At 41.8% G+C, this 26,093-nt stretch overlaps 1 protein-coding gene across 2 annotated transcripts in view; it reads right to left on the bottom strand.

The window, feature by feature from the left end:
* Window positions 1-25,924, bottom strand: part of smg7 (SMG7 nonsense mediated mRNA decay factor) — a 34,237-nt gene extending 8,313 nt beyond the window's left edge. Inside the window, exons 1-19 of one of the 2 annotated variants that reach the window (XM_017686378.2) lie at window positions 25,814-25,924; window positions 18,962-18,993; window positions 15,550-15,667; window positions 15,307-15,439; window positions 14,958-15,129; window positions 14,665-14,736; window positions 14,197-14,347; window positions 13,880-14,015; window positions 7,955-8,117; window positions 6,768-6,924; window positions 6,168-6,238; window positions 6,012-6,072; window positions 5,738-5,857; window positions 5,007-5,424; window positions 4,249-4,390; window positions 3,045-3,442; window positions 1,747-2,094; window positions 894-1,043; window positions 403-486 (exon numbers count right to left, since the gene is read on the bottom strand). In XM_017686378.2, the coding sequence (XP_017541867.1) occupies window positions 403-486; window positions 894-1,043; window positions 1,747-2,094; window positions 3,045-3,442; window positions 4,249-4,390; window positions 5,007-5,424; window positions 5,738-5,857; window positions 6,012-6,072; window positions 6,168-6,238; window positions 6,768-6,924; window positions 7,955-8,117; window positions 13,880-14,015; window positions 14,197-14,347; window positions 14,665-14,736; window positions 14,958-15,129; window positions 15,307-15,439; window positions 15,550-15,667; window positions 18,962-18,993; window positions 25,814-25,839 (2,952 nt within the window). In that variant the 5' untranslated portion in view covers window positions 25,840-25,924. The remainder of the gene's footprint in view (window positions 1-402; window positions 487-893; window positions 1,044-1,746; window positions 2,095-3,044; window positions 3,443-4,248; window positions 4,391-5,006; window positions 5,425-5,737; window positions 5,858-6,011; window positions 6,073-6,167; window positions 6,239-6,767; window positions 6,925-7,954; window positions 8,118-13,879; window positions 14,016-14,196; window positions 14,348-14,664; window positions 14,737-14,957; window positions 15,130-15,306; window positions 15,440-15,549; window positions 15,668-18,961; window positions 18,994-25,813) is intronic. The other variant, XM_017686380.2, reaches the window with a different exon arrangement.
* Between the last annotated feature and the right edge of the window lie 169 nt (window positions 25,925-26,093).

A 26,093-nucleotide genomic window follows, 5' to 3' on the forward strand; every position in this document is an offset into this window, starting at 1 on the left:
ATGAGACAAAAATGTGCACAGTGTTGGGTCACCAGGACTGGGACTAAGAACCACTGATCCAAACCAGCATTCATTATTCCTTTATCTAGCGGCCCACTGAACTATTCCCAGCCTAAACAAACCTGAAAGCTCATCAAATGACCATCAGATCTTTCACTGGATCAGGTGTACCGGGCAGGGAATAACTTATGCAGTACTGTCAGTAGGGGATTAAGAGATGCTACACTAATCAAAAACCAACAAAGGTTAAACTGAATTCAAGAGCATGTTTAAAAAAAAAAAAAAAAAAAAAGACTATGAATCAGCAATTTGTGCGGTATTTCTGGAGAGAACGTTGCCACCTGGTGGCACAAGGCTGCAGTTACAAGTGTGAGGAATGGATGATAAAGGGCAGAGATTTACCTGAACAGGAAAGACAGAGCGATGTAATAGAGAGGACTGGCTCATTACCTCAGGCCCACTGTCTAGCCTTGACTGGTTTGATAACTGCAAAAAAAGGAGAAGCACAGAGGCTGTGATCTACTGCTTACACTGGTAGGACTCTTAAACTCAAGTCCAATCAAACAGGAACAGACAAGTAATTCTTGCATCATTTCAATCTCCTAAGTTAATTGAGCTCTATGCACAAGAGTAATAACACCAAATTATCTATATACTTATGTTTTACAATCTCTACCAATTAACAGACACTAAACTCTTTCTTCTGCCAAGTAACTACCAACCATTAACACCCCAACATTGAAATGAACCATTACGTTTTGTTTTTGACTGAATTACATGCATGAATTTCACTGAAGCAAGTGAGAGTGTGGGAAAAAAAAAGTAAGAAACCAGAAGAAAATAAAGAGCTCTGGAAAGCCCTGCCTGATGTGATAGGAGGGAAAACTACATACAAACATGTTCCTTCCAGGAGCAGAGTTAAGAGGGCTGGCCAAGGCCTGGTAGAAATCATGAGGCTTAGTAAAGACCAGCTCCTCCTCCTCCTCAAAGTCCGCCAGAGTTTTTAACAGGTCTGGAGGAAGAAGAGGAGAGCTCTTGTTGTCCTATTGGGAGATGAAGCACAAAAGGGAAGGAAGAACAGAGAAGAGGGAGAGAGAGAAAAGGAAAAAAAAAAAAAAAAAAAAAAGCCCCGTAAGAATAGAGAGCGCCTGAGGGAGAGCTATCCGAGAGAGAAAAGCAGCAGCCGTTGAGCATCAGCTCCACTAATCTCCACTGGATTCAAGTAAACAGCCCAACAGAGAGACCATGTTTGCTTTGCCAAGTTACATTAAATGTAAATCAGTGGGCAGAGAGGCACAGTGCCCTTTAAACTGCACAAATCAAAGGCATAAAAGCATCAAAGAGGACGATGTCCCATAGCCATGAAATAGACTGAATTAATAGTAAATCTGAGCTACAGCACTGTAACACCTTCCCATGAAATATTTCACCCTTGCAGAGAACAGCTTGGAAAGAAGAGAAAGAAAAAGTGGAATGCTTGCATGTGTTCATTAGGCCTCCTACCACACCTCAAACCAGAAAACTGATCTAAAAGATCCATAAGAACATGTTTACATGCTCTCACTGTATAACAGTATATTCCACCCAAATCACATCAAAAGATGTCCTAAATAATAGTTCCTAAAACCTTATTATACTCTAGCTGTCACTAAAACAAAACTAAGGAGAAAAATTCCCCTAATAAACCCTGCTCTAAAGTTTCTAATTACTCTGCTGACCCAGAAATTAAAGAACAAGAAAGCAAACCTCATATGGTGGGCCTCTAGGTGTATTCTCCTGGTCCGGGCAGAAAACTCCAGGCTGGTGCTTGCCCATCCTGTCTCCCATGCTGCCCCTGCCCTCACCCATACGGTATGGTGGCTCCCAGTAGAAATCCTGCATTTTGACCTCTGGGAATGTCATCTTCTTGTCAATGCTGGGCTGAGGTTGCTGCATGGACACGGCTGATGACATAGAGTGCTCAAAGAGCTTCATGGGGTCCTGGGCAGGCATGAAGAAAGGCTGTTTGACTGGCATGGGCATCTTGGGTATTGCAGGCTGAGTCTGGTGCTGGCTCCACATCTGCCCTGCCTGCTCAGACACTGGCATGTATGGCTATGATAGAGACAGAGGTGACACGGTCACAACGATAGTGAGACCATGTCAAACTTCTAGATCATTACATAACATGCAGACTCCCAGCCCTGGGCTTATAACAAAAAAAATGATAACCAAAAAAAAAAAAAAAAAAAGAAGAAGGGAAATGTCCAAAGTTGGCAGGTGTGTACAATAAAAGTCTGATGTCAACAATCCTATCCAAAAATGCTATCTTTGTATTAAGATGGTAATGAACAACTTTGCCGCGTAATTGGAAGTCTTTCAAAATATCTTTGTAATTAAGCTATTAAAATTTAAATATTTAGAGTGGTTTAATATGAAATTCCTCTTCTACAGAAACTTAACAAATCAGAATTGTCCACAGTGGTGGTGACAGAAACAAGGCATTCACTTCTAAAAGCTCCCTCACAAAAAGCTGTATTGGTGTGGTGGTATTTAACTCAGAAGACACACAGAGACTCACTGGTCATTTTGGATAGTAAATAAAATAGCTACAGTTGTGTTATAGACATCATTGCCCCTGTTTTTCTTGCATACTGTGGGGCATTATTATGTAGTTCATATGGAAATCATGAACTTTTGGCCATTAACAAACACCTACTACCACAGCTTATCATAATAAAAATAAAAACTAAAAAAACAAAAAAAACAAAAACAAAACACTTCTGCATTTCAGAAATAGAAACCAAAGTATGAAATAAAAATGAAAAAAAAAAAAGATACACAATCATAATATTCAGTACAAAATAAACGACTTTCATCATGACCGTCAGCGGAGGCTGCAGGAAAACTTGCTACCATTTCACCAAATTATAAAACACTGATGGTTTCCGTTAGAGCTATTTGGAATTTTTTTGGGGGAAGAAAAAAAAAAAAAAAAAAAAGATCATTCGTTCCAGCATCACTGTTACAACCACATATTCCTCACGCTAATGAGACTGATGTACCTGCATGCCAGTGTGGTGTGGAGGGCTCTTGCCCAGCTGAGAGCTCTGCTTGGTGGGTGACTGCTGCTGCTGTTGCTGCTGCTGCACCTGAAGCTGCACAGTCTGCTGCAAGGCTTGCTTGGAAGGCTGTGGAGGGGGTGGCTGTGCCTGCTGGGGCTGAGGCTGTGGTTGAGGTTGGGCTTGGGGTGGCCCCTGGGCGAGAGCCCCAGGGCCAGAGGGCCTTTGCTGGCTGTAGGGAATGTGCGAGGGCTTCCCAGACGGCACTTGGCTGGCAGACTGAGGGTGGGAGGCAGGCTGCAGGAAGGGGGTGGTAACAGACACACCTGTAGGGAAAGTGAACCCTGGGTTCATGGAGAAGGCCACAGGGGGTGGGATCACGTATGCTGGAGGGGGAAAACCTGGTGTAAAAAGAGGAAAGGAAATAAGCGCCTCATTGTAAACAAGTTCAGTCAGTATCTCAAATCAATACAGGAAAAAATGTTCTGCTTGTTAATTGCTAAAAAGGTGTGGTGTTTACCATGTGACCACAGATCTCAGACTTCTTCAGTTATTAATGGATCAAGATCAGTTTCACTTTGAAGACGCTGTTGTGTACCTTCTGTTCTTTAGTGACTGAGTGTGCAGTGCTGGAGTGGGTGTGTGGTGAGACGGTTGGGCTTAATTCATCAAAAGTTGTGAACAATTATATCTGATCGTAAAAAAATCATTTCATATTTGCTGTATATGTACAATTATATTCATGTCTGGAATAAGTGGGTGTAAAATTTGAGCTTGATATTTTAACAGCCTGAAAAATGTCCGATTTGCAGTTAAATCATTAAAAGTCAAAAACTTCAATAATGGTACAAATAGAAAGTGATAACACTCAGTAATCTTTGTATTAAAGCACATGTAATTTTTTTAATAGACACAGTGATGAACAAATACTGCAACTACATGTACCATTTAAGTTTTATAAACAATTCAACAGCAGCCACCTCTATTATAACTCAAGCAGCCAGTGTTGTGTGAAAATAATCACGCTACATAATATTACGTAGCCATCCAAAAAAAAAAGAAAAAAAAAAAAAAGACTATTTATTTTGCTCAAGTCTACATTTTATTCTTCTTAGTCACTGTAATTTAACGTTCAATGTAAACATTTTTAAGCTCTGGTCTGTTAGGGGCAGCCATGCCATACATACATACATACATACATACGTACCTGGCCGGCTGGGGAGAGGGGGAAAGGCTCCTGGATGATGAATGGGGATAAACTGTGAAGAGCAGGTAGTCTGAGTCTGTGTGACTGGGGTCTTCCTCAATTCCGACACTGGAGTCTTCCTCATTTCAGACTGAGATTTTACCTTTACAGAAACCAGCAAAGTGGAGCACATTAATGAAACCAAATCAACAATTTCAGTTCTGGAGGGCCTTCTGCTCCCTGCTATGAAATATCAATTAAACTTTAAGTTTTAGAGCCATCAGACATTTACAAAGAAATAATGCTAATCCCTACCTTTTATTATTACAACCACATATTTCTCACATTAAAATACCAATTAAACATGAAAACTGCTGAGTTAAATCAGCTGCATGTTGAGTTTCTGCAGTACAACATGCAGCATCCAAAAAAGCACCAATCTTCCTATTCAAATCTATACAAACTGAGTGTAAAATCAACGTTATCTGTGCTTTTCTACGTTTTCCTAAAAGGTATTGTTGTGTTTTGTACTATCTATGCCTTTAGAGAGCTGGAGTAGTATTTCTGTGCTTCCTCCTTTGGCTAAAACAAAACCCTGACCAAAACATAAGATGTAGGCTCTTTTCTGCTGAATGATGAAGTCCAGACACATCTCATCATTCTAAAATGTGGAAACATATAATGCTAGAAAAAAGCTAAATAACATTTTTATGTGTAGAATTTAAATGTCATCTTTTAAGCTATACAAAAAATCCATTACTATTTGTAAACCCTCTAACCTGTTTCCCTGTATCAGACGCTTTCTCATGGCTGTTTTTCTTTGCTTCACTCTTCCGCTTGCCATCTTTTTTCGGCTCGTTCTTTCCTGGTGCTCCATTGCCTTTGTTGAAGCTGGTTCGCTCCTTGCCTCCATCCCTCAGGTGCTGGCTGCGGCCCTGCTCTCGGCTCTGCTCACGTGGTTTAATGTTTTCCTTGAACGTGACCACGGGCCTCTCGCCAGGATCCAGGCTGCTGTTCTGACTCTTCCCCACTGAAAGCACCGACTTGAGGCCAAGCGATCCATCATGCGAGGTCTGCTCGCCATTGGATGACTCCTGCAGAACAGGAGGGTCCTTCTCCTGTGGCTCCTCCACCACAAGCTCAGGGATATCCGTGAGGAAGAGGAGCAGGCCGTCGTTGATGCGACATTGGATCAGACTGGGGACAAAGAGCAGAGTAACTTGAGGTTGCTTGAGTAGGTCTAACTGAAAGGAGCAAATCTTTTCCAAACATTCCAGGCAGATTAGGTGATGAGATTCAACATGACCTATTATTTAACAGATCACTTTTAAGTTGTTGTTGTTTGTAATGGTTTTGCTCCATGTTCTCTAAAGACATGTAAAGCAAAAAAAATAAAGAATACTGAATTACTAGAGTCTTCATTACAGAAAACAATAAAAACCAAATTGTACAAACAAGAGAAATTGAAACAAGGGAAACTGGAAAAAAAAAATGAAGTAAGTGAACTCACCCAGGCTGATTGTCTGCCACCCACTTGCCCAAGTTGATGAGCCTCTGCTGTCGTGCATGAACTATGAGGCTGTCTTTTCCAACCGCAATGCCCTGGTGCCCCTTGGAAAAGTCCAGCACCCTGGATCATCACCAAACAGGATTCATATGAGAATTGGTCATAAGAACAAGACAGCAACATCCACAAAACTTCAAAGTCTTAAAAGGGTCATTAACTACAGTCCAATAATGCAAACACTTCCGTCCAGTTATGACACATTTATAAGGCAAGCTACCTTAAGGCAGACCGGAGAGCCAGAAAGCCTTGCAGCTCAAACTCTTCTGGGAGTGGAGTTGCTGTAACAGATCCATATAGTGTAAGAGGCAAGTACTGCCATTACTAACGTTCAAAGAAATAAAAAGTTATTATGCAAGCTATGGCCACATGTTACCTGATGGATTTGACACATCCTCCTCCTTGGGCTGGAAGCTGTTAAGAATAGACACCAGCCAAGGCCAAATACTGTGGCAAGAATCAAAACACCAAATTAATAACATGCCAAAGACAGTCAGAAGCATTTCCATCAACTCTCTACATAAATTACAAGCAATAAAAGGAAAGTGTGAATAAACAAGAAAAATAAATAAATAAATAGAATATTAGTGATTTTGTGACCAAAATCACTTTTAGTAAAAGTGTAAGTTGCTGTATACATTAAATTTTTTATTTTAATCTCTAAATCCTTGTTGTACCTAGGGCTTATTGACTTTCCCATGATCTGCTAACAAAGAAATTTGTTTATTTTATATTTTCCCCCCATAGGAATCGTTACACAAAAGATCATGTTTCTATGGACTAGAAAAGGTGTAACCTCTCCATCTTGCTGTTCCTTTACATAGCAAAGTATTACAGTACTTTCCACACAAAATCCTTCAGAGCAAAACACAGCTAGATTTATTGGCTTCACATTCACCAGTTAAGCAGAATATCTCTATATATATAAAAATCCAGAATACTCCAACAAAGCCAAAGGACAAGAAAGATTCCATACTATTGTCTCTGGTCAACAGCACTCTCAGTAAAGACACCAGGCCGCAGCTTCAGCCAATCCAGGGACACTTTGATGGCTGGGAGTGGGCACTCCCCCATGATCTCCTCTTGGTTCTTATTCAGTAAGGCTCGGCTGCACATCACACCTAGGAAAGACACTGGAGGGACAGCAACATACGTTACAACACAGTTACAAACCAAGGTCTAAAGGGCATGTTTACACAGTAGAGTATGCATGAAGCATCAAGTACTGATAGAGTTGACTGATGTCTGTTGTAAGAAAGCAGTGTGTTCACTCCCATGTATTTAGTTACTTATAGCACAGGGCAATATTAAATTCAATAACATTCGCAGAATATATTTTGGCATGAGATGATATTTATAAAGCATCCATGCTTTCCATGTATGTCAACTTTATACTAAGAGAAAGCTTTACAAACCTGATACAGCTTGTTTTGATTGGTCTGTTTTGCTCCATTTTAATCCATTAAAATGAAAAACTAACTACCTTGTGACAAAAAGGGACCCAGCTATTTTATGGCCACCATATCAAATACAAACAAAATGAAGTTTCATTTTAATCATCATCATAGCACATTAGAATTGAGAATTTTTCTGTTGTGGGACTAATAAATGATTATCTTATTAAACTATTTTTGACAGTGAACCAGTACTACAACTAGTCTAGGGACTAAACTAGAAACAACCCGCTATAAATAATTAACATTAGTGAGCTCCTGCAGATAATGGCTTGATCCTCTGCCGTGATTAAATTCAGCTTTATGACCATCAGAAAGTTGTTTCAAATGTTTGACTTCTTCCCTAATCAACAATCATGATAATGGATTCACTTGCATATCAACAGAACTCATTCTGTGTGATCTTGAGCGATGTTATGTATTCACTTTTTTAATGACCTAAACAAACACGACACCTATACAGACGATGTCTCTCACACTATCGGTCTCCATGTTTACCCGCAGTCTTGAAACATATCCACAGCATACTGACGCAGATTTTTGTCTGTCATTGCTCAAGATGTGATATCGCTGCTTCGTGACTACTCCCAGGTCCGACAACACTGCGAGAGCAATCTGCTGCTCAAACTATGCCTGACTCAGCCTCCAGACAGAGACAGCTTCCAAATCCACACATACGTCAGACGTAGAGAACACTGAAGCCACGTACTGAAAAGGCCAAGGAGCTGTATCCAGCTGATCTGCTCATCCGAGCTGAAGCTCTGGTCATCAGTCTCGTTGCTGAAGTCTCGGAGGTGGTGTAGCTCAAACAGGTTAATAACTGTGATGTGGACCAGCTGCTGAGAGCTGAAGGCCTTCTGGAGAATCAGCCTCTGAAGGACAAAGCCAACAAACAACAAAGTGAGGCTGGTGGTGTTCTGTTACCACACTGATCATGCATTTGCCATCATGTAATCTGAGCAGTAAATCAATGAAATAAAAAAAATCCATAAAATAAAGTCTGAAACCCCTACTGGCTTGATGCTTGCATTATTGCTGAATATTGCACTGCTGTGTTATCAATAATGTATGTCACTCGACCACTCTTTATTCTCAGTACAAAGCAACAAACTCAGGAAGTCATAAATTCCACTTTACAATGACAAAGATATTATATCAGTTAATCACAGACCACTGGCTGAGCATCACTGAAAAACTGTGCTCAGTGGTACTTGATAGTGGAGCTTCGCACCTTGTCCAACGTGAACAAGCATCAACGCAATTACAACTAATGAAACTGTCTACGCCAGTCATGTTGAAAACCGCCATAAAGTGCGATTTTGAAACGGATGCCATGTTTCCATTTTTTAGATGGTGCACTGCTGTTCAACCTTAATAAAAATATAGCAGTTCAGCCACGCACCTTATCAAAAGGCAGTTAAAGTAGCCAAAAACAACTTTATGACTTGCTATATTTACAGGGATTTTGAACCAAAATTAGACAGTTTATAAGGACATTATTGTACTGGAAGTAATGGAAGTGATCTGCATGAGACACACTTGTGTCATGTTAAAATTTAAACAAAGACTTCACATTTCCACTGTGGACATGCTGAAGGTACCAGTGGCACAACCAGCATTTCCTTTTCAGGAGGCCTGGTTACAGGTTTGGGGAGCCAGCCATAAAGCATTAAGTTCTAGAGATGTCACTAATGTAAGAACAACCATCAGCAACATTAGCCTACTTCATTGTAGTTAGTTAGTAAGTAAGTAAGTAAATAAATAAATAAATAAAGAGAAAATGCTTACTTGCATTTTACCAGTTAATGGTAAACCTTTATGACCTACACCTCTGCATACGTTTGCATTTTGCACTCCCTCCCCCACCCCCGACAGAATTATACCATATTGTATAGACACAGATTCGTCGCAAACTCAGCTAGTAAAAGGTCATAACAAATATTTGTACACACTATATTCATGAACTGGCCCATAAAACCATGGCCAAAGTTTTAATGAAAAAAGAAAGCCATAGCGCTGAGCTGTGACATTGAAAGAAAATTTTAACACCAAAAAAACTTTAAAAAAAGTACACAAATACCTTGACCTAGTCTTAAGTTTTTAAGTGTTTTGTTTTAAAGTTATCTAGGCAGTGTCCCTGTGTCCTTTACAGACCAAAGCTACTATAAGAGAGTTCTCTTGGCAGATTCTGCTCATAAATACAAAAGAACACTTTGTAAACTCTGCACAAGAAAGGAGCACTTCGCTGTTTAGTGCTATTTCTCTAGTTTTTCAGGGTGTGTCAAAAACACATATGATGTTTTAAAGATAGCATGGTTTTCCATCACACGCTAACGAGACATCCGGTTATAAAGGGTTAATTACAACACCTGACAGCATTTTACAACAGGTAAAAGCTACTTAACGAGAGCCCTACTTTTTACAGCACTAGGAGTAGATGTCTTGGAAAAATAGATGAAGGTTAGCATTTTCTTGTTTTCTTTACCACGATCAACTATTTGCTGGTTACGTAAGCAGCCTACAGGAACTATTTAGCACAGCCGAGTCACGTTCCCACAATAAGGAGAAATAGTGGAGAAAGGAATGATGTGTTCCCCGCGACCCTGACGGAGAAGCGGATTAGAAAATGGATGGATGGATGGAATGATGTGTTAAAATGCTGGATTGAAAAGGTGCAGTTCTGTGCCTTTTTGCAGAATTGGTTTACATAACTGACGGTGATATGCAGCTGTGTAAATGTGTAGAAGGATAAAAGAAGAGCCTTTTCACCATCTTACTGATTTAAGCTCACGAGGCTGCAAGAAATCAGCACCTTTGCACACGCATGACGACCTTAGATTTTATATTATTTTCACTGGCATTGCAGAACTTTCCTTTTATCATAATCATTGTTAATCGCTTAGTCCAGACAGGGTCACAGTTAGGGCTGTGACAGTATGGATTTTTTCTTACCGCAACACCCAACCCCCCCCCCCCCCCTTCAAAAAACAAACGAAATAAAACGCACTTTGTAAATGAACAAAAATTTTATTCTTCGTAAAGTAAATGCTGAAGGCAAAATTATGGCCATAATATTGTTAATAATGAGGCTATGGAACATATTAAGTAGTCAGTAGAATAAGTGCTAGTTGTACAGCCACGGAGCTGCTAAAGTGAATATTCTAGCTTATTTTTCCTTCTTCATGTTTCTTGCCAGACAAACCAACATGTTCACTTTGTCCGGTTTAAGGGAGGATCTAAACGGAGTGACAATGTTGCCTGCCGCGCTGAATACACACTCCGAGGGAGTGCTCGTTGCGCATACGGTCATATATTTTCTGGCAACCTTCGACAGAAAAGGGAATCGAGCTTGATTTTCCCGCCACCACGCAAGCGGGTCCGAGTGTGAATCAAGGACTTCCTCCTGCAAATACCTCGCAAGTTCAGAGTCTGCACAGATTCTCCTGGGGACTGGAGTGAAGGTCTTTTCTTTTTCCAAGCAGGTCTGCTAGATTAATTTTTTTAGGAGCTGCAGCTGGTGCACTTGCTCCTTCTCCTGCTGTCGACGCACGCATGGCACCATCTCCGTCATGGTGGTGCTCTTCGGGTACTGCCAGCATCTCCTCCAATAGCGTGTCTTTGACATCATCTACAGGGTTGATGTCCTTGTATCTTGGGTCAACGAACGAGGCCTTCGCCAGCAGTCGCTGTGTTGCAGGTGCATTGTATTTGTCTTCCAAGACTCCGGTCATTTTTATTTTCAGGTTGCGCGTCAACTCCGTGTCTTCCTTGGTTGGGAGCAGAAGATCCTCACTTAGTAACTGTAAGACCGGTTTCACAGAGGACGCTGTGACCGTCTTCTCTGAAGACAGTGTATCTGTAAAATCCGCGGCTTTCTTCAGCGCTGCATTAACTGATTCTAGGACCGCGACGTCCTGCCAAGTAGGAATCAAATGTTGGCTGCGCCGGTCATCCAGCGCACTTTTAATGGCTGGGGTTTGCTCGAGAACGCATTCTATCATCTTCTGCGTAGTACCCCACCAAGTAGGACAATCCTGTGAATGAATTAAAAACATAATCGTCTTCAAAGTAGGCTATTTATAAGTATGCTATGTTAACATTGGGCTGTTTGATGATTAACATAGGCAGAAGAAATTCAGATAATTGGCCTGTAAATTTCGCCCAGTAATGCATTTAATAGGCTATTTTGTTTCATATTCGTTTTGAAAAAAAAAAAAGTATTATTTTTTGTAATCATGTAATATTATTATTATTATTATATTTTTATTTTATTTATTTATAATGATATATTTTGTAGCCTGTTGTGACAAGTTCGCACGCTACAGTGCTAGGATTGGATAGGAGTGGAAGTTCAGGACAGCTCACCAGAACTAAGCATTGCTGGGACAAGCTGAGTTCAGTTTGTTCTTTCTGCAGCTTTCTCTTCTTTTGCCAGCTCTGCGAGAAAGTAGTCACCAACGTTCTGCACAAACCCATGGCCCGGGCTGTGCGGTCCTTTTCGGTTTTCAGTGCATTGGTAACTGCTAAATGTAGATTATGGCCAAAGCAACTTAGCCTTTGCCAGCCAAGTTTACGCACCGCAGCCACAATGTTGGCCCCGTTGTCCGTCGTAATGCAGGCCAGTTTCCTCTCGTCCAGGGACCACTCCTGGAGGGATGGCCTGAGGGCTTCCACCAAGTTGTCACCTGTGTGGCTTTCTGGCTTGAATACGGTCTCCGGGCACTTCGATTTTAGTTCCCAGTGCGCACTGAGATAGTGAATGGTCAGGCTCATGTATGGCATCATATGCACGCTAGACCACATATCCGTTGTCGCTGAGAAATGGTCAGCGTCTTTCAAGTCTCGTATGATGCCATCCTTCACGGTAAGATACATTGCAGGGATCGCTGTTTGAGAAAAGTACTTTCGGTCGGGAAGTACATACTGTTTATCAAAAGCCTGCAGCATGGCTTTGAATGCCGGCTTCTCAACAATACGAAACGGCACCAAACAGCATCTTCAACCAAATAGCGAGTCACACTGTCAGTAAGCGCTCGCCACTGGTTGCTGTCACACTGGTACTTTGCTCCTCTCGCAAAGGCCTTGGAGACTCGCTGCTGACCTGAGGTTGTACCTCCTCCTGACGCAGGTGTGCTGCTGCCAAGTTCGGCAAACACAGAAGGATGGTTAATTCTAAGATGTGATCTTAGATTGGTCGTATTTCCTCTTGAGACGGATACTTTTTTTCTGCAAATGCGGCATACTGCCTCATCCAAACTCGCTGGCGATCCCTTGTTATCTGGCTCAAAGTCAAAATGTGCCCAAATTGGTGACACAGTATTTGGCTTGGAAGCTAGATTTGTCGCCATTGTTGATTTGAGTAATGTGGGCTCAACGGTCATCTGCATGGATGCTACCATGTAAGAGATGTGCTTTTTCGTTCAGCTCAAAGGAATTAAAATCTAACTGCTTTTATGTTTGTGTACTGTGCATGTATATAATGTGTTACACTGAATGTTATCTGTAGGTATCACAAGTACCGAAACCTAGAAATAATTAAAAATAATCACACACAAAAAGAAACCTCCCATTTATTTAATGGACTGTCCCTTTCCCTCACGTGCACAGCAATCACAACGAAAAAAAGTGTTGGGTCAGTCAGAACTTAGAGCGGGAACTATTCATTTTATAAATAAATGACGGTAATAAGCTCAACACCGCGGTAGGCATTACATAACCGCGGTATTGCGGTAATACGGTTATCGTCACAGCCCTAGTCGCGGTAGCAGATGAGAGAGCAGAGAATCCCAGACAACTCTGTCCCCCGCAACTTCCTCCAGCTTGTTCCCGGAGACCCCAAGCCGTTCCCAGGCCAACTTGGAGATATAATCCCTCCAGGGGTCCTAGCACAACCCTGGGGTCTTGTCCCAGTAGGCCGTGCCAGGTACATCCCCACCCGGAGGCGTCCAGAACCACCTCAGCTGGCTCCTCTCAATGCGGAGGAGTAGCGTCTCTACTCTGAGCTCATCCCGGATGACCGAGCTTCCTCACTCTATCAAATAGAGCGAAGAAAGCTCATTTCATTCACATCAGAAGTCCAATAACAATTTACCATTCGGGTTTAGATCGGGCAGGCTGTTCCTCCCAATCACGCCTCTCCAGGTCTCCCAGTCACAGCCAATGTGAGTATTGAAGTCTCCCAGTAAGCCTATGGAGTCTGTAGATGGGACCCTTTCCAGACCCCCGCCCACTCGCTCCAAGAAGGCCAAATACTCTGACCTGTTGTTTGGTGCATAAGCACAGACAACAGTCAGAGTTTTCCTCTCTGCGATTTTAATTCGCATTGAGCTGACCCTCTCATCCACCAGGACAAACTCCAACTGCACAGCCACCAGCTGGGGACTCTGGGGCTCCAGAGGTAGTTCCTAGTGACCCTACCAGGCAGAGTACATGATTGTCTGTGTCCATTTTTCATGGAGTTTTTTGAGTTTTCACAGACTTTCCTTTCAATCATCTAAAATCTGAGGAGACCTGCTTTCCAAGTCAAGGCTCCATCTCTTATCTTGGCATGATAATACATTTGAGCTTGCTTGCCGTTAAGGATGAGATGTTAGTTGTGCTGAAGAAGGTGCAGATGCCTGCTGTGTGGTAGTACCTGAAACTGCTCCTCCAGCTTCTCCCTCAGTGCGTTGAGCTTCTCCAGGCTTTTGCTTAAGTAAACATGGCCGTGGAACTTGATGAAGGCCTTAATGAAATCAGACACGCTCCATTTTGTTTTGACCTCGTCACGGCTGCAAAATAAAAGTCAGTGAGAACCCCTTTTAAAACCAACATCTCAGCACACGTTACACTCTGTAAACTAACCATTTTTTTCTAGATAAATGACCACTGCCATCATCTTCTGTATGTTGCTAGAAATAAAAATTCCATGACAGTAAAATGTGGTTTGATTTTTATAAAAGCATTTCATACCTCTCAAGAGCTTTAGATAGTGCTTTCTGCAGGTTGGTGGAAGCTGCTGGAAAGGGAAACTTGACAGCAATGCTTCTGCAGTAGTAGAAGATTGTTGTGAGGTGGTCTCCTTTGGAGGAGGCCAGAATGGCCAACTGATTGTAAGGTTGACCTGGCAATGAAGACAGACAAACATGAATTTGTGGGAGTCAGTCAATGAATGAATGAATGAATGAATGAATGAATGAAATAAAATAAATAAAATGAAATAAAATAAAATAAATAAAGAAATAAGGATCCTTCCTGCAAATCTTTTAGTACACATGTTACCATTCCAGACTTAAAACAGACAGTGCTACTGACTTTCTTAAAATAGAACTGCAGGTGAAGTCACAGTGTGCTGACACCACTGTTTGGTGCCAAGGAGCACTGTGCAAGCAGTGAAAACCTCAAGGTGAGGACAATGTACAATAACTAACAGTGACCAACCGTTTGAAGGAACAAGCTGAGCTGCGTGTCTATAATAAGACTCCGCTTGGCTGGTCTGGTTGCGATAACGTGCTATGGAAGAAGAAGAAAAAAAAAGGCTGTGAGCACAAAACAAAACAAGCCCATATTTTTTCATCTTTCAGTTAAACATGTCAAGTTCACTAAACAACAACTTTACAGACTACGACTTTGTAACTGGGGAGTCCACTTCTTTAGCATTCTTGCTCTCTGACGAACGAAGACGCCTTTATTGAAGTGACTCCGTGTGAAAATCACATTGTGTGCAGACTCACCAATGTCCCCGAGGTGGACGAGACAATGCTGGCAGATATAGGAGCAGGAGCTGGGCTGCGGTTTCACTATGGCGCTGGTGCTGCTCTGTTTATTGCTGATGATGCCAAGTTGAGATGATTTCACACGACAAGGCAGATCCACATTGAACACCGTGCACAGCTCTTGTAATAACTGGGGAAAGAGAGATGTATTTATATATTTATGAGACATGGCCTAAAATTCTTAAATGCTTACAAATCATAAATTTATGACCACACAAGTTTTCAGTAAGACCTGCCACAGCATGAGCTTGGGCTGATAAAATCATTATTAATAATTCATATACAGTCACTATTCATAATGACCCACCTGTGTGTAGAATCCACTAGCTGCCTCAAGAAAAAGGGAGAGATTGGCCTGTACTTCACTTCGATTCGGGTTGGCTCTGTTTTTGGCCTGACTCTGTAGTGATGTTATCTGATTCTTAAAGGCATGGTTCCAGCTGAAGAAGAAAGTTTTTGGAAAAGATTGTACAAGGTTCACACATGAAAAACATCTTAAAACACACTCAAAATCTTCAGAAGTAAAGAATAAGTCATTTGTTTTCCTTACAGGTCTTGTTCCACTTTCTTGTCCAGGGCATACTCCAGGTCTGTCACCAGCATTTTCTGGTACAGGTCCTGAAGAGCTTGCCGTGATGTCCACACCTCTGCAGCACCGAGCTTAGAATCTAAAGAACAGAGGAAGCACCACATTTAATAGCACGTCTGCTACCTGTCTGCACATTCCTATACACTCCAATGAGAAACTAGAGCCGTTTTGCCACCAGGCACTACGTTATCGGACAGTAGAGTTAATAACTCAAGTCAAAGCTATCCATAACCTGGTCGAGGACTTGCTTCAATTTCAAAATCGCATAAGAGAATTGTGAAAGTAAGCAGGGTTTTCTGGAGGTGGTGAAGTGGTTTCTCACGCTAGTGTTATCAGTAGTCTCTCTGCCCATACATGGTGCTATAAGGAGAATATCTGGGGTCAAACATGAGAAAAAAATTGGGGCTAAAAATGGGGTAAAAAAAGACTTAGTGTGCAAACCAACGGAGTGTGAAATTAAAATTTTTTTTTTTTTTTAAATCAGTGCAATGCTCAAAGGCAGATGGCATGTTTGTCAACATGGTCCAACAGAGAGGGAGCCTGTCTTAAGCTCAGGCCTGGAAAATAAGTCAGGACAGCTGAAACTTCTTTCCAAAAAAACTCCAAATAAGCAGGTGTGCAAATAATTACCCATTAACCAGATAGACAGATGTTTCATTAATGCTTTTGATTGATTAATTTCCAATAAACAACATATTTGAAGTAGGCCAGTTCTTCTATTCAACTTGTGGACTGTTTTGGAGTTGTATGCATGCAACTTGTTCTGGTAGCCCAACTTGTAGTGATGTAGAGCTCTGGCTTTTCTGGAGTCGAGTCTTCAACCCCACTTACTTTTAACTGATGGCGGCAGAGTCATGTATAAAGGGATAAAGCAGAAACTAAACCATCCTACATGTTTTTACAAAAATACTGCAACCAATATAAAAACCTTAAGACTTGTTTATGTAAAATGTATTGCTGTCTCTGTGATTTTAGGTTTGTCAGTTAACAATAAATTATCAACTTGGATCAAAAGAATTTGTCAAAATTAACATCTGTAGTGGAGGAGAGTATAACTTGTGGATTCCTACCAGATAACTTGTTTTCCTACCAGAAATGAAAAAAAACAGGGGATTTTGGCAGGGGGTTTCTGAAAGGGTGAAGCCTTTTTAGCTGCTGATTTTGGCACAGTCCAGCACCAAAAGTTCAACAAGTTGTCCCCAGATTCTTATTATACTATTCAACTGTACAACCCCAATTCCAATGAAGTTGGGACGTTGTGTAAAACATAAATAAAAACAGAATATGATGATTTGCAAATCCTTTTCAACCTATTCAATTCAATTCAATACACTGCAAAAACAAGATATTTAAATGTTCAAATGGATAAACTTTATTGTTTTTTGCAAATATTCACTCATTTTGAATTTGATGCCTGCAACATGTTCCAAAGAAGCTGGGACAGGGGCATGTTTACCACTGTGTTACATCACCTTTTAACACTAAATAAGTGTTTGGGAACTGAGGACACTAATTGTTGAAGCTTTGTAGATGGAATTCTTTCCTATTTTTGCTTGATGTACAACTTCAGTTGCTCAACAATCCTGGGTCTCCGTTGTCGTATTTTGCGCTTCATAATGTGCCACACATTTTCAATGGGAGACAGGTCTGGACTGCAGGTAGGCCAGTCTAGTACCCGAACTCTTTTACTACAAAGCTGCACTGTTGTATCAGAATGTAGCTTGGCATTGTCTTGCTGAAATAAGCAGGGATGTCCCTGAAAAAGACGTTGCTTGGATGGCAGCATATGTTGCTCCAAAACCTGCATGTACCTTTAAGCATTAATGGTCCCTTCACAGATGTGCAAGTTACCCATGCCATGGGCACTAACACACCCCCACACCATCAGAGATGCTGGCTTTTGAACTTTGCGCTGATAACAATCCGGACAGTCCTTTTCCTCTTTGGCCCAGAGGACACGACGTCCATGATTTCCAAAAACAATTTGAAATGTGGACTCGTCAGACCACAGGACACTTTTCCACTTTGCGTCAGTCCATCTCAGATGAGCTCGGGCCCAGAGAAGCCGGCAGCCTTTCTGGGTGTTGTTGATATATGGCTTTCCCTTTGCATGGCAGAGTTTAAACTTGCACTTGTAGAAGAAGCGACAAACTGTTCACTGACAATGGTTTTCTGAAGTGTTCCTGAGCCCATGTGGTAATATCCGTTACAGAATGATGTCGGTTTTTAATGCAGTGGGTTAATGCTGAGGGATCGAAGGTCACAGGCATTCAATGTTGGTTTTCTGCCTTGCTGCTTACTTGCAGAGATTTCTCCAGTTTCTCTGAATCTTTCGATGATATTATGGACTGTAGATGATGAAATCCCTAAATTCCTTGCAATTGCACATTGAGAAACGTTCTTAAACTGTTGGTGGTGAAACTCACCCCATCCTTTCTTGTGAACAACTGAGCCTTTCAGGGATGCTCCCTTTACACCCAATCATGATCACCTGTTTCAGCTGTGTTATTTGAGCATTCCTCAACTTTCCCAGTGTTTTGTTGCCCCTGTCCCAACTTCTTTGGAACATGTTGCAGGCATCAAACTGAAAATGAGTGAATTTTTGCAAAAAACAATAAAGTTTATCTGTTTGAACATTAAATATCTTGTCTTTGTAGTGTATTCAATTGAATGTAGGTTGAAAAGGATTTGCAAATCATCATATTCTGTTTTTATTTATGTTTTACACAATGTCCCAACTTCATTGGAATTGGCATTGTAAATTCTGGACACATCCCTATCCTGTACACTTGGTACCCCAACTAGAAGAGCAATCAAACTCAGTACTTCGGTATGGTAAGGTTCCCTTAGCAGTGGAAATGATGACAAAACGTGTGATCACAGCTTTGCTACTGTGCCGCACTGGCTGGTGGAAAACTGCCTTAAGAAGCATTTCAGCCAGCAGCCATGGATCTCTTAGCAACCACATTAAGTGCCACCAGAATGCAACAGAGATGACAAAAATACAGAAAGCCAACACAAAGTCTTTCATATAATCACTGTCTGAACCAATTCTAGTATCTCCAAAAATGAGAGGGAGACATTCTTAATGTAAGTTAACGTTAAACGATTTTTGAGTGTCATTTTTAGGCACTTCTATTCCGTTCTTGATTCACATTTAACAAAGTAAATAGCAAATGACATTTAAAAAATGGAGATTCAAAGGAATATGACAAGCTGGCTACCTATTTTATAAGCAACAGAATGTAAGAAATAAAATTTCAACAAGGTGCTGGCAAAATAAAAAACAGTTTGTTTATTTTTTCAAGGTATTATGTCCCCAAACCATACAAGTAATTTACAGGAAAATACTGTTATGCACATTTAAACATACCTGTCATGTCAGCTTTCAGGGCCTCTGCCTGCCTACTCAGAAAGAGAAAAAGCAGGTCAACAAATGAAGAACAAATACTACACATCCATAGACAGATATTTATACAACCAACAAAAGAAATAATAAACCACCTAACAAAGTACCAAGTCAGGGATTCTGTTCTCACACCAAATCAACATTTCATTTCACAACATTTGCAGAGTAACACACCCAATACTGCACAAATGCACGGCCATCTTCAAGAGTAATATTACTGCAACACTAGGTCTTTACATGGTTGCACTGTCGTGGTAGCCTTGTTAACAAACCGCTGGCTTACAATTCAAAGGTGTTGATTAAGATGTTTACTAAAAGCAAACACTAACCGGCTTGCTGACGGTGGCTAGAGTACTTCTTAATGTTAATACCATGTACAGCATGCTTCCCATCCATCATTTTGTAGCAGGACCCAACTGATACAGGACCAATACTGATGATGCTCGTTTGTACTGGTATTGGCAAAAATATTGGCAATGACCTGCAACTTTCATAACCCCAGTGCTAAAACCTTTATATCAAGCTGGAATTTCTGGTACATGAGTTTATGCAGTGTAACAATTGAGCAGTCATTATAAAAAAATAAAAATAAAAAAAAAACCTATTGAAGGATACCATTAAAATCTAAAACAAAGAAAAAATATAGCTGTCAATCATTTTTCTCAGTCTTATTTGCTCAAATTTGCCCTTTTTCTACCTAAAAAGTGTATTTGGTTACAGTTATATTAGTAGACATAAGTTTCATCATGTATGTATTACCTCTACAATTAAATAAAATTTTCATGGTGTGGAAGCTGTGTTCACCTGAATCGAACATGAAACTTAGACGTTCAGAGTGAACATGAGAATAAGCTGAACGCTGTTTGCAATTAATCACCAATATCCACTGAGAGCAGAGACGAGATCCAATCCCTCTAGGACTATAGCCTCTTGCTCTCATAATGCAACATTACATCTTGTTTTGAAGGGACCTGGAGCTTTCCACTTTGCAACTGGTTTTGGTTCTCTCCCTTACGTACTGCCCGGTGTCACATAGTCTGCTTATTGACTTTGTCGCATCAGCACTGTGTTTTAGTTGTAAATGATAATTCAGACTTTAAGTACTTCAGTGATAAACAAATTCACAGGATGACAGTAGAAGGAAATAACACTGGTTTCATCAAAAAGGCCATAATGGAATTTGCCATCTAAAAGTTGTATCACAACAGAAGTGTATAGTGGCGGAGTGGGTGACAGAAAATAAGTAACCAAGGTTCCCTATGCCTTACTTTTACCCCTTGACAAAGGGTAGTGGTTGAAATCCTCCCCTACAAAATGGAACAAGAACCTGACGCAACAGCAGCTGTTATTGGCGGCTTTTACATAAACATGAGTTTTATTAGACGTTTCCAACACGCCAACATGGAACCTTTTGAGGCTGCCTGTAGCAAATTGGAGAAATGTTTGAAAATCGAAGACGCCTTCAGGATCTGGAAATGCTGGTGGACTGGTCTGTGGTATGTAGGATAGTCTGCAAACAATTTTTGTTGTAGTTAGCCTAGCTACACAACATGCTAGCTAGCACGTTTAGAACCATTTTTGCCAACGGTGTTTTGCACACTGTGGAATTAGACTTCCGCATTTAACGGAGCAGTGAAACACCCACATACATGCACACTAGTGCACACACACACACACACACACAAGGGGGCAGTGAGCACACTTGCCCAGAGGTGGGCAGCCCTATCCATGGCACCCAGTGAGCAATTGGGGGTTAGGTGCCTTGCTCAAGGGAACTTCAGGTCATGGACTGTCAGCCGAGTGGATCGAACTGGCAACCTTCCGGTCACAGGGCTGGCTCCCCAACCTCCAGCCCATGACTGCCCCACAACATGTTTCTAATTAATGTTTCTGTTGACATCTGACGAACCCGTTTATGATACACGTGTGATTCTTCAGTGTTTTTATTTATATATATATATATATATATATATATATATATATATATATATATATATTATATATATATATATATATATATATATATACACACACACACACACACACACACACACACCCACACACACACACACACACACCATTTTAAAAGAGGTGTGCCATGAAACAAAGATGGGCAACCTTGAGGAACTTTGCCATTGGCAGATACACTAATATTTCACTGTGAAATGTGCATTTGTTAAATAAACAATGAAGAACTCCTAAATGCAAAACGTTAAGTCTGTTATTTGGTAGTACTAACTAGCACCAAGCACCAAAATATACAGGTTATCTTACATTTAGGTTCACAAGAGGTGAGAAGTTCTGTTCACCAGCTTCTTGCTTGAATTTCCCTGTTCCACCTTAAATAGTAGCAGTATTCTGAACTCAAACATCACCATAGTTAGACATCTGAAAGAATCATTTTCCAGCAGTCATGAAACTTATAAAATGTCAGAGCATCACGTGGAGCATCCATGACAAGCTACACAAAACCGCAGAAAGTATGCAGGGCTGCAAGCTCACAAAGACGCTTTCGGCTTCGCAAAACCCTTGAAAATTTCATTTCGCAAGAAGTATGCTGAACCCTTAAGTGGTAAAAATAAAATGAGTAGCGTTGATTATTTATTTATTAAACATTATTAATCTGTTAACAGTGATAAAAATACATCAGTTAGTTTGCAGACTTTCCGGCTCCTTCAGTATCCATTATTTTCATATTGATTGGGCCCTAGTTACTAAGTAATGTAAAGTTTACTCTGCTTTCAGGAATGTAATTTGAGAATTAACTGTTCTTGTATTCACTGAAGCAGTTTAGAACACTTTTTATAAAAAAGGTAGCACAGCAACTCTAAAAGAGTCACAGCATAACCAAAACATGTTGACTCAACGTGTTTCAAGTATCATCAGGAAAGGTATGAAGTTGCCAATTAAATATTGAATGAATGCTTTATAGCAGTTTTTATGGCACATAGTTTGTTCACGCTGTAAGTGATAAAGACCACAGCTTTGCATCTGAGGACACAGCATGTGTGCTTTGCATTCAGACACGCAGCAAACTGTGGCAGTCCGTTTTCTCAAGTTCAATCCAGGGCTGGTGTGTTGTGATAACATGCTGAAGTGGAAGTGGAATTATTAAGATGTAAACAAACTCTTTTACAGTGGCCTGGTTTGAAACAAGAAATTATTCATAGTGGTTGTAATGGAAAATAGAAAGCTACATCATAGAAAGTCACTACATGAAATGGTCACAATGTCTGATGCCAGAGACATCATTTTATGACTGTTTTGAGAAAGTTTTGGAAAAAAAATATTTTTTACACTACATTCATGGCTGAGAGGAACATGCAGAGTGCTGTGGGGCAGAATAGTTCCCACAAGAAAACTTTATTTTGCACAAATTCACCACTATTTTTATTGCCAACACATACATACACACGTGTGTGTGTGTGTGTGTGTGTGTGTGTGTGTGTGTGTGTATATATACAGACATAGATAGACAGTTCATTGGTCATAGTGGACACTAAATGAAATACCTAAATTTGTGCTGCAGTCATGAGGACAGTCGGTTCCTATCACCACCGCTGTAAAGAAAATCCAATTCAGCAAGTTCCTCTAAAATCTACCTTATCACATCAAAGAAAGAAATACTTCAAGGATCTTCTCAATCCCACCAACGATCCTTCCCTAGAGGAGGCAGAGCTTGGAGATCCGAACGAGGGTCCGTCGATCACTCTGGCTGAGGTAGCCATGGTGGCTGGAAAACTCCTTGGTGGCAGAGCACTGGGGGTGGATGAGATCTGCCCGGAATTCCTGAGGGCTCTGGATGTTGTAGGGCTGTCTTGGCTGACATGCCTCTGCAACATCGCGTGGACATCTGGGGCAGTCCCCCTTGAATGGCATACTGGGGAGGTGGTCCCTCTTTTTAAGAAAGGGGAACGGAGGGTGCATTCCAACTATCGGGGCATCACCCTTCACAGCCTACCCTTTAAAGTCTATGCAGGGATACCGGAGAAGAGAGTCCAACCGATAGTCGAATCTCAGCTACAAGAGGAACAATGCGAGTTTTGCCCTTGTCGTGGAACACTGGACCAGCTTTTTATTCTCACCAGGGTCCTGGAGGGTGCGTGGGAGTTCACCCAACCAGTCCACATGTTTTGTGGATTTGGAGAAGGCATTCAACTGTGTCCCTCGAGGGATCCTGTGGGGAGTGCTGTGGTAGTACAGGGTGAGGGGCTCATTTTTACAGGCCATTCAGTCCCTGTACAAACGGAGCAGGAGCTTGGTTCGTATAGCCGGCAGTATTTCACGTCTGCTTTTTGCAGATGATGTGGTCCTGTTAGCGTCATCAGGCCAGGACCTCCAGCTCTCTCTGGACCAGTTTGTAGCCAAGTTTGAAGCGGCTGGGATGAAAATCAGCACCTCTAAAATTGAGACCATGGTCCTCAGTCAGAAAAGGGTGGAATGCTCTGTCCAGGTCAGGAGTGCATTCTTGCCCCAAGCAGAGTTTAAATATCTTGGAATTTTGTTCACGAGTGAAAGAAGGATGGAGCAAGAGGTTGACAGGCAGATTGGTGTGGCGTCTGCAGTAATGCGGACCGTATACTGGTCCTTCATGGTGAAGAGAGAGCTGAGCCAGAAGGCGAAGCTGTCAAGTTTACTGGTCAATCTACGTTCCGACTCTCACCTACGGTCACAAGCTTTGGGTAGTGACCGAAAGAACAAGATCGCAGATACAAGTGGCTGAAATGAGCTTTCCCTTAGAGATAGGGTGAGAAGCTCGGCGATTCGGGAGAGGCTTCGAGTAGAGCCGCTGCTCCTCCACGTTGAGAGAAGCCAGTTGAGGTGGTTCGGGCATCTGGTAAGGATGGCCTCTGGACGCCTCCCTAGGGAGGAGTTCCAGACGTGTTCGCCAGGGAAGAGAGCCCGGGGAAGACCCAGGACACGTTGGAGGGATTATATCTCTCGACTGTCTTGGGAACATTTCGGTATCCCTCTGGAAGAGCTAGAGGAGGTGGCGGGGGAGAGGGAGGCCTGGGCCTCTTTGCTTGGGCTGCTGCCCCTGCGACCCAGACTCGGATAAGCGGATGATGATGGATGGATGGACGTTTCTCTACATGTGAAGCCTTTCACATCAAACCACCCTGAATGACTTTGTTTACATCTCAACCACAGAATTCTGCAGAAATTTGGAAAAGCCCATGGAACTCCCCTTTAAACCAACATGACAATAACCATAAACTGATCCATTTCCATGCTCTTCTCGAGAAACTCAGGTCAAGAAAATGTCAGTGCATGAAAACTTCATGACAGATGGTTATTCTGTTCACACATTCTGATTTCACCTGCTACAAGACAAGCCAGTCAAAAGTACAGCGCTAAATGGAACAGTTCGCACATAAATTGTTATTTGAGTGTTTATGGTTGCATATAGAGCCAGTGTTTTCTAAAAAACCCAAGAACCATTTTTAGAGTGTATATGGAATATATATAAAAGTGTACATTGCCCCATCTTATGTAATGTAGAAGCACACTTGTTACCCAAAAACTTCAACATGCCTTCAGCTGAAAAAACCTGCCACCAGCCTGGATAGCTAGAACCAGAATATTTATCTATTCTGAGCAGCGTGTCCTCTAGCTACAGACATCCGACCAGTATTGCTCTGCGAGCTGCCAGCCTTTTCGTGGTTTAGGGTCTTACAGCTATGGCTGGCTATATTTGGTTATACAACACAAACAGAACCTCATTCACCAAGTTATCCGAACACTATGAATCTCAAGGTTATCAGGCCAACAAAAGGCATGTCACTCAGCATCATGACAGACGTCCCCTCGCTCAGTCTAGATAGCTTGCTCATCTTATGTGCTCAGAAAGGTGTCCATGACGATTAACATTGCTACACAACAAGCTAATGGTCCCTTACCAACAAGTAGCGGTCAGCTAGACAGCTGTCAGGGTCAATGTCAACGGACTGAAGATACGGAGCTCATATGAGACACCACAGCAGCAGCAGCAGCAGCGTTACAGTCACAAACGGAGGAGACCAGACTCCTGATGTCGCGGATACCCGGCGAGATGTTTATCTCACACCCAACAGAATCAGATACCATTCAAATAAACCCACCAACCAATTTTGAAGGTCACAAATTCTGAACGCAGTCAACACGTTAATATGTGGACTACCCCGAACAAACGAAATTCAAGTAACGTTACAATGAGAAAACAGAAAGCCAGCCAGGTGACCAGCTAGCTAGGTAAGTTAGGTTAGCTCGCTTGCTAGTTAGCTAGCTAAGCTAACTAGCTGTAGCGTAGCTAAGTGAAACTGCCCCCTCAAACAGAAAGAAATATAAAAAGAAACATTTAAAGCAGCTAAACATCCACATTTTATGACAGAGATATAGCTAACAAGCTATGACCCGAATGTCTGGCACAGACACCCATACGCGGTGTGTTGCTTGTTTGTTTGCTAACGTTAGCCATCTAGGCTAAGCCTCCGAAAGTTAACGTTAGCTAGCTTAACCAGCGGCTGTTGACTAGTCCAAGAAATCAGAACCCTCGAACCAAAACGTGTGGAAATACAGAGCCCTTACTCACCAAGCCGCTCGGTGACCCGCGTTTATCTAACTGAGCTAGCTAACTGAATTTAAACACGTCCCAGCACCAGGTTTATGGTCACTGGCACGTAGCTAGCACACTCAGCTAGCGCGTCGGTCAGCCGCCTGTGGCTCGGTCGGTGATGCTAGCTGGTCGAGGCAACGCTCCGGGAACCAAAGTCTGACCCATGAGTCGCAAACCTCAACACAAAATCGGCGCTTTTGGGGGTTCCGATGCTTGCTTACCGTAAATACTGGGCGCAGAGGTTCATCCTGTCGGATCGCCGGTCTTTTACACAACGACAGATCCAGAAGCTAAATCTACACCCGGCGCCATATTGTCCATCATTTTTACCGCTTGCTAGCAGAAATGGACCAAACGTACACAAGTCGGAGCTCATGAGCCTTCGTCACTGCTCCCGCCCCGTCCTCATCGCAAACATAAAGAAAGAAAATAATTATTAAAACTATAAAAAAATCGATTAAATATACGGTATGTTAAAAACAACAACGTCTTTATATATTA

Source organism: Pygocentrus nattereri, chromosome 2, assembly GCF_015220715.1.
Source record: "Pygocentrus nattereri isolate fPygNat1 chromosome 2, fPygNat1.pri, whole genome shotgun sequence".
Taxonomy (NCBI): domain Eukaryota; kingdom Metazoa; phylum Chordata; class Actinopteri; order Characiformes; family Serrasalmidae; genus Pygocentrus; species Pygocentrus nattereri.